At 45.4% G+C, this 12,500-nt stretch overlaps 1 protein-coding gene across 1 annotated transcript in view; it reads right to left on the bottom strand.

Moving 5' to 3' along the window:
* Positions 1–9,705: 9,705 nt before the first annotated feature.
* Positions 9,706–12,500, bottom strand: part of rbm24a (RNA binding motif protein 24a) — a gene marked incomplete at both ends in the record, with an annotated part of 20,233 nt that continues 17,438 nt past the window's right edge. Inside the window, 2 exons of the mRNA XM_080787735.1 lie at positions 9,706–10,014; positions 10,930–10,999. Of these exons, the coding sequence (XP_080643861.1) occupies positions 9,706–10,014; positions 10,930–10,999 (379 nt within the window). The remainder of the gene's footprint in view (positions 10,015–10,929; positions 11,000–12,500) is intronic.

The raw sequence follows: 12,500 nt of genomic DNA, 5'->3' as shown, positions 1-12,500 counted from the left end.
CCCAGTTCTTAAGCGGTTCAGTGTGGTCCATTGTTTGCGAGGAAGATCCTCTCCTCCTATGTCGCCAACTCCTGGATCCCAGATGAACCGATGCATGCGGGAGGGTCCGGCTGACACCCACTCCTGCTTCCACGCTGCTGCTAGCCATGCATCTCTGGAGATGGCCTCAGGGGTGGCGTTGAGCATCTCCTGTGCTGCCCTGTTGTAGGGGTGACGAGACCTGAGTCTGCTTGGGGGCACTGGAGTTGTGGTGGTGCCATGCAGGATGTGCCAATCCTGCTTTTGGGCTTTCCTGGCCAGGACGAGGGTGGCAGCTTCCCGTCGGAGGCCGGCCGGAGCTATTCCCGCAAGGACTGGCAAGTGGGACACAGGGGTGGGCTTCAGGCATCCCGTAATGATCCGAAGGGCGTTGTTGATTGCCACGTCGACCATTCTTGCATGTGGGCTTCTGCTCCAGACTGGGGCGCAGTATTCCGCTGCTGAGAAGACCAGGGCTTGGGTGGATATACGCAGCGTCTTAGCGGAGGCTCCCCCAGGTTGTCCCAGCGAGGCGGCGGATCAGTGCAACCCTGGATGTCACCTTGACCTTGGCAGAGGTCTGTACATATCAAACCATTGCTGAGACAACTGCAGTTAGGAAGCTTGCATATCTGTGCACATTTACAGGCCAAAAACTCAAGGAATACATCTGGTGCAGGGGCTGTGCGCATCCACTGAATTGCTAACTCTCCACCATCAACAGTTGTCCATCCACTCTGTATGGGATCTGGTGCAGATGGGTGAGTCTACAGAGAGCTATCTCCATATTCTAGTCTGGTAATTGGCACGGAGGGCATGGAGAAATAGACATTCTCTACATGGTGGGAGTTCACTGGAATCAGCCTCCCCTCTCCTAGCACAGAAAAGATGGTAGCGGATCTCGTTCACGTCACTGGAGGTGGTCCCAGACAGGTACCAGCTATACAAGTGAACTGCTGCAGTCAGTCAAAGAGCTCTGTTGAAACATCCCAAGTCTGGCCAAGTTGTTTGAATGTCTCTTGAATATCAGGGTTTTTCTTCAATAACCTCAGTGCATTCAGATTTCCATGACCAGCAAAGGCACTCACAATGTCACATCCTTATATGTGACAGACTCTCACAGAGGTTCTCTCCCTAACCAAGGCCACAAACCGTGTGTGGTTTTGTGTACTACACTTCTGATAGATAGGACAAGGCATGTGTTTTTGGAATGCTAAACAGAGAACCATTTCATCAGTATCTCCAGAAGTAACATAACACAGCTTGTGTGCAGGTGTGTAGCTGACCATTTGGTTGCCCTACTCGTAGGATATTTGTGCTGCCCGGCTGCCCCCCTCCCGACGAGAGCGCTGCATTTCCTCATTCAGAGGAAGAAATGTGTTATTTTGAGGTTCGGCATGGCAACTTTTGACACATTTTGTTACTCGCAGTGCGTATTGCGTGTATAGGTAGCGACGGCACTGCTTGTGTGTGTGTGTGTGTGTGTGTGTGTGTGTGTGTGTGTGTGTGTGTGTGTGTGTCAGGCACACGTGGAAAGGACTGCAGACACAAAAGTCACTGAAAGCAGGTTTTTATTCCAAAACGTCAAAACAGGCAAGGGGCAGGCAAAAATCTAAACAGTAGAATGCAAAGGTCAATATCCAAAGGCAGTCAGTGAGGGCAGAAGTACCGGCAAGGGCTTGGCAAAGAATTGTGGTCTAGGAGAAGCAAAACAGAAGTCAGTAAGGCAAAGGCTTGAATATGGCTTGGCTGCTTGGAAGGTCACAAGACAATCTGGCAGAGATTGCAGAGAGACTGAGATTTAAATACTGTGGGCATGATTGCAGGTGGTTCAGACACACCCACACTCCCACTCCCACTCAGACTGTGACAGTGTGTGTGTGTGTGTGTGTGTGTGTGTGTGTGTGTGTGTGTGTGTGTGTGTGTGTGTGTGTGTGTGTGTGTGTGTGTGTGTGTGTGCGTGGCGTGCGTGCGTGCGTGCGTGTGTGTGTGTGTCTGCGCGCTCTATCTCTAAGTTAAGTCTAGTTGTGTGGTCCTCATTTACTCGTTTATTACATGTTTTCCTGAGTTGCGTTGTGTGCTGGGGTACAACCTTGAGTATGAGAGTTCCTGACTCTTCAAAGTAATGTCTAAATGGTTTCTACATCCTCATAAAAAGACGTATCACTCATGATTCTATGATTTTAATTCAGAAGTTTAAGATGTATACCTGTTTCAGAGAGGTTGGTATTGTGGATTTTCCCAACCGGTGTGGCTATACAAGAAGTATAATTCAGCACGTCTGTTGTTCTATTATGATGTTGGTCATGCCCATCCATGGTACAGACATCAGAAATGTGCATAAAAGTGAATAGTTTTGGAGTTTAGATAACAATGAATTATATGGTTTTGCATAATCAGATTATACCCCTAAAATCATATTCAGCTGCCCTTCTGAAACTGCTATCACACAACTTAGCACTCCTGGGTGTCAGTCGAACAAAATGATACCACATATGTCTTGTCCCTTTTTAGGGCAACGATATCTCACCCGGCCTAAGGACTAAAACATGAGAATCACTCATAGGCGGACTTTGAACCTGACGTCAGGGGGTGCGACTGCTTGTCTATCGACTTTAAAGGTTCCTTTATAGGAAGGTTTTAAAAAAAGGTTTTTTTAACCTTTATTTTATTATTTTAGCGTTTTTACAATGCCCTAACCCCTAAAAATGAGTTATTTAGGTACAGCAGCTCACACACATACACACATGCACTACAGCTGTACAGCGAGGCATCATATCATGATAAGAGAGATGATTATAAACTACAGTCAGAAGCCATAAGTTAAGTTTGAAAAAAAAAAAAAAAAAAGGAAAATCTTTTTTCTTTTTTTTTTTTTCTTTTTTTTTTGCCAGGGGGTGCAGTGCATGGAATCACTAGTTGGTCTCCTAATGTGCCGCAGACAGTAATGTCATATTCACTATCAAGGACCACGCCACCAATGAGGACATTTAACAGATTTTATTAACAAAAGATGCATGACACGATGAAGGAACGAACGATGAACAGAACGAAGATGACCCGCGACGGGTCGTCTGGCCATCCAGCTGGACGTTGGGTAATTTGAGCCGAGGTGGGGAGGCTTCGGGGATCCGCCGTGCTCTCGGGCACAACGAACCCCTAGGGATCTGTTAGGAGATGTTAGAGGGAGTATGGTGATAATTAGGGTGGGGGGGGTGAGAACGGGGGAGAACCGGGGGTTGGATGGGCTTTATATACGCAGGTGGAGGTGACCCGATTGGAGGTGGCTTGATAGGAGGTGGAGGTAGCTGCGTTGGAGGTGTGGTCCTTCAGCTGAACTTCAGCTATGAGCTCCATGTAAATCAGTGTTATATTCTGAAGAAAACCTGCATGGCGACTTGATATTCAGTATTTAGGTCTCGATCATGACCAAAATAGGAATTAATAGTGTGTAAAAAGAAAAAAATACATTCTAAAATGTGTGACTGACAAGACCACAAATGGTTACGGACCTGCCTATAATGTGCCTGCCTGCCTGCCTGCCTGCCTGCCTGCCTGCCTGTCTGCCTGCCTGTCTGTCTGTCTGCTTCATTATTCACTGGCTACCCAATGAGAGAATGTAGACGACTTGTCTTAATTATTATAGAATTGTTCTTCTTTTTTTTAACCAATTTCTCCGCCAAAAAACGTAGTCTGCGTTATTTGTCGGGAAGCGACGCTGCCAAACTACGTATAGCCTACGTTTTTTCAGTTGTATATAAATGACCCTGACCCTAGCATGTGTTGGCTCCAGCCATGGAGATAACTATACCTTGTGTGAGATAACACACTTAACTACCTTCCTGCCACATGAGGGAGGGACAGCCACAGGTATGGCAGCTACAGCGTCACAGGCTCACTTCTTCTCGTCGCCATTATTTATTGATTTGAAAGTGGATGAATCATTGATAGGCCATTCACGCCCTCCTCGCCCCCGAAGAGACTCAAGTTTGTGTGAGCGTCTGGCTGGCTCGCGGCTTGTAATGTGAGCGTGTTTGGCGGTGTGTGTGTGTGTGTGTGTGTGTGTGTGTGTGTGTGCGTGTGCGTTGCGTTGCAGCTGTGTACGACGGGGACATGACGAGGCACTGACACACGAGACGCTTCTGAAAGCAGGTTCTCATGTTTCAGATTAAACACGTCCAACCTGCCGTCATCATGTTTTGTTTTTTTTGGGGGGGGGGGGGGATGTCATTCATTACAGGCAATCCACCAGACACATGCATTTTCAAACGTTTTCAGAAGTTTCCCTAAAATGTTCAACTGGCAACATCTATATATCTATATAATGCTCACAACACATCAAGATGCAATGTGTTGTGAGCTTGTAGATCCGCTATTTTCATGCGACCCTGCCATGAGAGGTATAATTATATAACGTAGGGCTTATTAGCATAACACCAGATTCTATCTCCTGATTGGATAACATTGCTATCTCAACCTGAACATTTACATTTATTTTTGCTTATACTAGAGAGGGACTATAGTGGAGAAGAGATCATGGGCTCCATTTTCGTCACCGCTAAACCCCTTATCCCTAAACGTCTTTGCCTCTTTTTTTTTAAACTATTTTGAAAAACTTTTTTGAATAGTTCAACTATTCAATCTACATTGACACGTTGTGAGCTTGTAGATTGGCCATTTTAACTATTCAAAAATGTTTAGCAAAATAGTTTTAAAAAAAAAAGGCAAAGAAGTTTAGGGATAAGGGGTTTAGCGGTGACGAAAATGCAGAGCCCCATGTGTTGTGCTCTGAAAATAGCAGATCTACAAGCTCTGCTAATTTCAGAATGCACGCTATCAAGGCCTGCCAAAGTAAATTTTTGTCGACAAAATCAACTTGAGTCGACTAAAATTTAAATGGTATTTAGTCGACCAAAACTAGACTATGAACTAAAACCTTTCACATTTCTAAAATATATCTAAAACAAAAGGATATTTTGTATTCAAAAGACTATGACTAAAACTAAATCAAAAATTGCTGTCAAAATCAACACTGAAGTGCACAGATGCAGTACAGTATAGTACACGACCAGACTGAACTTCACAGTATGTGAGACTCAGTGAGTGTTAGAGGGGCAGGGGCTAAAATCCCGTAAGAGTGCACCTTTGGACAATTTCTTTTTGAAAACAGCACATCTGCAAGCTCTCAACACGTCGCGCTGAGACGCGTTGAGAGATTGAAGATCAGCTATTTCCGGGGAGCAAACCAGCACTCTTTAGATATAGAGATGCGGTGTAACGACATGGATTTCTAAACAAATTTGTTCAACGCAAAATATTGTGTTCAAGTTCAGGAGACTTATAGGGGAACAAAAGCAATTCTCCTGAATGCTGCGCCTATACGGGAATGCCATGGAAAGGAGAGGAGGGTATTTGCATTTATTTCACCATAGTAAAATGCTGCATTCATTGTCTGGAAAGGGCAGTTGTTTTACAGACAGGTCAGGGCAAGGGCTGGAGCCCCCTTTGATGTCTATGTGTGCACGTCCGCGGCACCTTTCACCTCTAGAAATGTCCTCACTCGCACCGTGACGACGACGTCACGTGACCGACTCACTCCACAGAATGAAACACAAACGGAGTCCGGACTCTTTAAATATATAGAACATTTTTTTTATTTCAATTTTTTGAGTAAATAGTGTTGAAATTCTTGAAATGAACAACAGGACCTTTGCATTTAAATATAGCAACACTTTTACAATGCCCTTCATCCAGTGACAATGAAAAGCTTCCTTAAAAAGTTTGTGTTCGTGTCTCTGTGTGTGTGTGTGTGTGTGTGTGTGTGTCATTTATTTTTTCACGTTTTCCCTTGTAAGAAATATATATAGTTCAAGTATAAAAATTCCCAACAGTGTAAAATAGCCCGTCTGATGAATATCCAAAGCTAAAAAGCACAGCTACCGTAACCCTCGATGACGACTATACATTCTAAAGCCCAATTTATACCGCCACGGTAGCGCTGGCCCATAGCTCTAAATGTCTTCATTGGCATGCTGGTTCTGCATTTCATGCGAGTGCAGGAAGACATTTATAGCTCTAATGAAGGCCTTAGAGCTATGGACCAGAGCTATATACCGCACACCGAGTATAAAATATGCTTAATGGAGAGGAAGAAAGAAAAAAAAAGCTGCATTTTCGCTACTTTGCATCTGGATTTTTCTTTCTAGAAAAAAAAAAAAAAAAAAAAACATTTTCCAACAGTTCTGAAACACATAGGTGTATAATACGAGAGGGCAGAATAATTATACAATCTGCACGCGAATAGGCCTGCATTTCTTTTTAAAATAAAGTTCTCTTATTATACAAAAGGCATTTAAAGCTACTAGCCCCAGTATTTAATGTCCTATAAAGGATTTAAAAAAAAGGCAAAGAAAATAAAAATAAACAACAAAAAATATATAGAATTGTACAGTGCACGTAACAAGAATTGTATCTTAAATAAACTCCTAAAATCAACATTTTTTGGTTGAGTATGTTAATAATAATAATAATAATAATAATAATAAAATTACAACTAAACCTACTCAATAACTTATATATGCCTTGAGATGAGTACATAATATTTATTATGAATACAGTACCGACGCGATGTGTCTCCCTTTGGAGCGCGTCAACGTGGTCAACTCTCAAAAATAAATAGCCTATCTTAAATAGTACATTTCTCTCTCTCTCTCTTAGTTTTTTTTTTTTTTTTTTTTGTGTGTTTTTTTTAATGTTTTTCTTCAAAATGTTCTCTCTTAAATAGCAAATGTACAAACGCTAAGGCACACAGGAGGCCGGGGTAAACGTGACATCGTGAGGCAGGCCAGTTGTCAGAGCTGTGGGTGCAGGGGGCTTTGGGGGCCGCATCCTGGGGGTGGGGTCACTTGTGTATGTGTATGTGTGTGTGTGTGTGTGTGTGCGCGCGCAAGTGTGTCTACCTGACACGTAAGCCTTTTGACACGTAGGTCTTTTGACACATAGCCTGGCATCACATGCAGGCCCAGACTATAATATCACTGCGTATACGTATGGAGCATTCAGTCTGGAGTTCTCTTGTGGTGGACCCCTGGCATTTCTCAAGGATTTAACACGAGGATATAGTTGAACCCATTTTGGACTGAGGTCGATTAAAAAAAAAAGGCTTCTAAATCCTAAAAGAAATTCTGACAAACCAATGTCAGTTGGTGCTCAATCATTTTCATGTCAAGGACCCCCAGAATTATCTCTATTGGGCCACGGACCCCCATCTCAAAATATGTAGTTCCAGGGACCCCCCCCAGAAGCAAATATTTTAGTTAAAAATGTTCGCTCTGAAATATATATTCAATGATTTGCGCCACATTTTAATGATTTTTCAAAAATAGCAGACCCACAAGCTCGTAGAGTGCCACTCGGTTGGCGCGCTACGAGCTTGTAGTAGATCTGCTATTTTTATATATATTTTATATTATAACATAATATTTAAAACACCAAAAGGAGCAGTGCCAGACCAAACCTGCAGAGGGCAATGTTTCGTCAGGACTAGGAGCTATTATAGTCTCAGCTCAGTCCCAGCCTTTCTGGCGAAGAGAAAAGCACAACCTAAAAGGCATCAACGTCATGCTGGCGTCTACAGCGTATACAGGTCTTTCCCGGCGTGAGTAAAGCGAGGTACAGTATAGTGGCGAGATCTTAACATGATTATCTATCTATAAAGCCAATGGGAGACTATAGTTTGTTTGTTTGTTTTGCGATGGTATTATTCGCTATGCTTTTCACAAGCTATACTGCAAATATCCTCACGTCAAAAAAGACCCCCAAATTGGTGTAACGTGTCCCTCACCCCCAGTTTGAGCCAACACTGAGCTATACAGGGTGGCTGTCGAGCATAGGGGGCACGGCGAAATGACTATGGGGGGGGGGGGGAGGCGAGACACCAGGGTGGGGCGGGGTAGAGACACGGTTTCCCAAAACGGGCCCAGAAGGGATTAAAATGTGACAGCTCAACAAATGAGCACAAGTGATGCGTTCTTTCCAGAGAGATCCGTCCGTCCGTGTGTGTGTGAGTGTGCGTGTGTGTGTGTGTGTGTGTGTGTGGCGCTGGAGGCCCCCCTATCCCTCTCTCTACTAACAGCAGCTGTTGTCTCTCTCTCTTTCTCTCTGTCTATCCATCCCCCCCCCCCCCTCCTCTCTCTCTTTCTCTCTATCCATGCGTTCCACTCAGACTCCGTCCCAAAATGCAGAGCCAGAGTGCCGTGGACTGCAGGGCTCTTTGTGTTCGACTTGTGCTATGTGTGCAACTCTGTGTGCACGTGACATGACGTGACGCGCGTGTCCGTCCGTGTGTGTATATGCGTGCATGTGTATACGTGCGCGTGCGTACGTGTGATAGAGCGAGTGAGCGATTTGGTATGTTTTTTTGTCTCATTGTCTTTCCTTTGTGAAGTTGGCTTAGTGTTGTTTGGTTCGCCCGGCCCGGTATCTCCCCCCCCCCCCCCCCCCCCCCCCCCCAAGCCCCCCCCTCCCCGAGTTGGAGAGTTGATGACAGTTTCACTTTTCCTGCAGTTAAAGTTTCGTCTCTTGGTTGATTTGTTCGCGTTTGCATAGGTCGTAGGTCGTAGGTCGAGAGGTCGAGACACAGTTTTTTTTCTTTTTTTTTAAAGGGACATTCAGCATCAGGAAGATAAAAAGGCAGTTCTTCTTAAAAAAAAAATAATTAAATTAAATAAAACGAGCGACCTCCTCTCTCTTCTCAGACGAACAGCTCCGCGGTCGCGTCGTGAGCTTTCGGCCGCGCGCCGAACAGCCAAGCGCGTCGGAAACGTGTTCCATTTCCCTGATTGTCGGAAAGTAGTATAACTCCAACAGAATGCACTTTGAAGAGACACACACAGTACATGAGAACGACGACGACGACGACAGCCCTTTGAAAATGTCACGGTAACAGTAATAAATATAGGTTAATATATATGAAGGGCTTTGAAAGAGAACGAAAGAGGAAAAGCTTTTCTTTACGTTAAACTAAAACGTCGAAGACAGCCACCACGTGGACTGAGTAAGGATTTGTTAACTCCTACAGACCAAAACACAGGGATTAGTTCCTGCATTTCTCTTCTATAAATTAACTACTTTTACTACAACAATAATAGTAATAATAATAATCATAATAATCATCATAATAGTAATAACAACAATAATAATAATAATAATAATAATAATAAATTCTTTCTTACATTGCGACATCTTTTTTTTTTTTAGTGTTTGTTTTTGGTTGAAGCACACAGCAAGTTGTTAAGCTACTGTTACGCATGACGTTCCCACCTCACTACCACCACCACCACCACCACCACCACCACCACCATCATCATCATCATCACCATCATCATCATCACCATCTTCATCATCTTCATCACCATCATCATCATCATCATCATCACCAACCACCACTATAACCCTCTTCAAAAGTGACTCGTTCGGTATACAGTCACCTAACCCTGCCCCCCCCCCCCCCTTATTTATTCCTTAAGGCCAATTCCTCTTGCGTTTCCTCCGCCTCTCATCCACCGGGCCAATCATCATCAGCCTGGGGGGCGGAGCCTGTAGAAGGGGGGGGGCACCTCCTCCTCCTCCCTGCGAGGAGTCCGCTAGCAGCGCTAGCTGCGGCGGCGCTGCTAGCTGCAGTAGCTGCTATTGCATGCGCTCGGCCTGCATCTGCTGCGGCTGGTACTGGGCGAAGGCGGCGGCGGCGGCGGCCGCCGAGCCGGGGGGCGGCGGAGGGGCGGCGCCGGCCAGCGACTGCTGCTGCATGGTGGCGTAGCCGTAGCCCGCCACACTGCCCGCCGTCACGTAGCCCGCGGCCGCGGGGCTGGCGGCGTACGGGTACTGCTCGTAGGCGGCCGCGGCGGCCGCCGCGCTGGCGGCCGCCGAGTACTGGGCGTACGAGGCGTAGTCGATGTAGGGGGACGAGGCGGCGGCCGCGGAGGTGGCGGCGGCCGGCTGCGCGGGGAGAGAGAGAGAGAGAGAGAGAGAGAGAGAGAGAGATAGAGGGAGGGGGAGAGAGAGAGAGAGAGTTATTTGTCTGCTGTTGACGTACGTGTTTTAAAGGTAGAGTAAGTGATTTCACTAAAAAAAACCTTAGGTTTCGTTTTTGGCTTTGGTGGGACCTAAGCCTTCGTCCAATCAGGATAGAGAGTCAAAAACGAAAAGGACCCCCAGGGGTTAACTGGCGGACAGGGAGGAACTCCTTATATGGTCAGCACACTCTATAGTAGAGAGGATTATCACAACAAAACAAAAACATGAAGTGATATTTGAATGAAGTGAAATCACTTACTCTACCTTTAAAAGCCATCTGCTGTCTGCGATTGACGTATACATGTGTGATCATTATATGATCGGTATAAATGATAAACATCGGTTACCACCCTGAGCGGCATAAACGGATGGTCTCCGTCGCACCAAATAGTAACGCCCAGCGCTCAGGACGGAGATGAATGAAAGGACGGAGATTTATTTATATCAAAACCGGTCGCAGCGCTCCACAGGCTGGGAGCACCTGTTGGGACGTCATCCAAAATACCCCCCCCCCCCCATTTTACTGGATGAGACCGAAAATCTTAAAACGTGAATAACTCTTAATCTAAATCATTCCGTCCAATTCTAACCAGAGATTATCGCGGTGCCGTTGCTAGTCGATCGCATCGGGGGGGTGTTTCGGCTAAATGGGCTCCGTAGCTGCAAATCGCTGTGCGCTCTGATTTAATGGTCCTAAATACCCCCCGGGCGTTCGTGGTGTTAATTTACCGATACCGATATTGACCGGTAACGGCAAATAACGGCCGATACTGATATGGGGACCGACCGATACATCGGTGCACCACTACTAAAATATCTAAGAACACATATTACTACCTGGAGGCTGTGAGGAATCACCATGCTGGGCTGCATGAAGGCCTGGGGGTACACGTAGTGGGCTGGGATCCTGGAAAACACACACACATATACGCACACACACATACACGCACAAGCACATGCACACACGCACGCACGCACGCACGCACGCACACACACACACACACACACACACACACACGTACGTCAGGGTTAGTTGGATTCACGCTAAGCTCCAAAGCACCCCCCCCCCCCCTACTCCAAAGCAACCCCACCATTCCCAAACCCAACTCAACCACACTGCGGCCAGGAAGCGCCCTCCCTCCCTCCCTCCCAAGCCCTGCCGTCCAATCCAAGAACACCTGCTATAGTTGTACAGCTAGTAGGGATTAGAACGTCATAGGGTTGCCAAAATAGAGCTTTCTCTGCCATAAAGACCAATGAGGTGGACATGGAGCCAGAGGGGCTGCTCTATGGCTGTGCATTTCAGTTGGTTTTCTCCACATTCTCCTGGGGGAGAATGTGTGACGATGATGATGTGCACGTCATGATGTCATGATCGCATGATGTCATGATGTTTTGATGATGTTGTGATGTCATGATGTAATGATGTCATGATGTAATGATGTCATGATGTCATGATGTCATGATGTTGTGATGTCATGCTGTCGTGATGTCATGGTGTTGTGATGGCATGATGTCGTGATGTCATGATGTTGTGATGTTATGATGATGCTGTTATGATGATGCTGTGATGTCATGATGTCATGATGTCATGATGTTGTGATGTCATGATGTCATGATGTCATGATGTTATGATGATGCTGTGATGTCATGATGTTGTGATGTCATGATATTGTGATGTGATGATGTGATGATGTTGTGATGTCATGATGTTGTGATGTCATGATGTCGTTCGCTCTCCTGCAGGAGGCGTACAAAGAAATAAGAGTCCGGCAGTCAGGGTTTTGGAGTGGGACATTTCGTAAATTCGTATAGTCTTTTTTTTATTGGCCTAAAATATTGTCTATATTCATACATTCATGAATGCACTTGCTGACCGGCTGTCGGTATAGAGCAATTTGTATAATGTGATCATACCGTTAACATCCTATCTAAGGCAATACAATCACACCCGTGTGAAGTGAGGGGCGCTAATATAGTAAAGTCTAACTCATGTTGATTAGGTGATGTAATGGTGATGTAAAAAAAACATAAAGAGAAAACAAATTATCTTTATTGTTAATGGCATTTGATGTTTAGGGACAAGATGACGTACATTTTCCCTTCATTGTCAATGCCGTTTCTAAAACAAACATTTAACTAAAATGATATGCTCGTCATGCTTTAAGTATTGCATGTGACATGTCAAACTAGGGGGTTATCATGATTCTAAATCCATTCCAAGCATTAGTTTTGCACGAAAAACAGTCCTTATGGGCTAAAAACGTCCATAAACAAATGTGATGAGATCAGCACATTTGAGCAAGTGCTTTTAGACGGGGGGGACGGGGGGGGGGGGGACGGATTCGGGCAACTTTGCGAGCCAACGCACGGCTAACGACACACAACCACGTTTGCGTTATGATGAC

The sequence above is a fragment of the Protomyctophum bolini genome (assembly GCF_963924005.1).
Source record: "Protomyctophum bolini genome assembly, chromosome: 17".
NCBI lineage: Eukaryota > Metazoa > Chordata > Actinopteri > Myctophiformes > Myctophidae > Protomyctophum > Protomyctophum bolini.
This window is presented reverse-complemented; position numbering and strand designations above follow the sequence as displayed.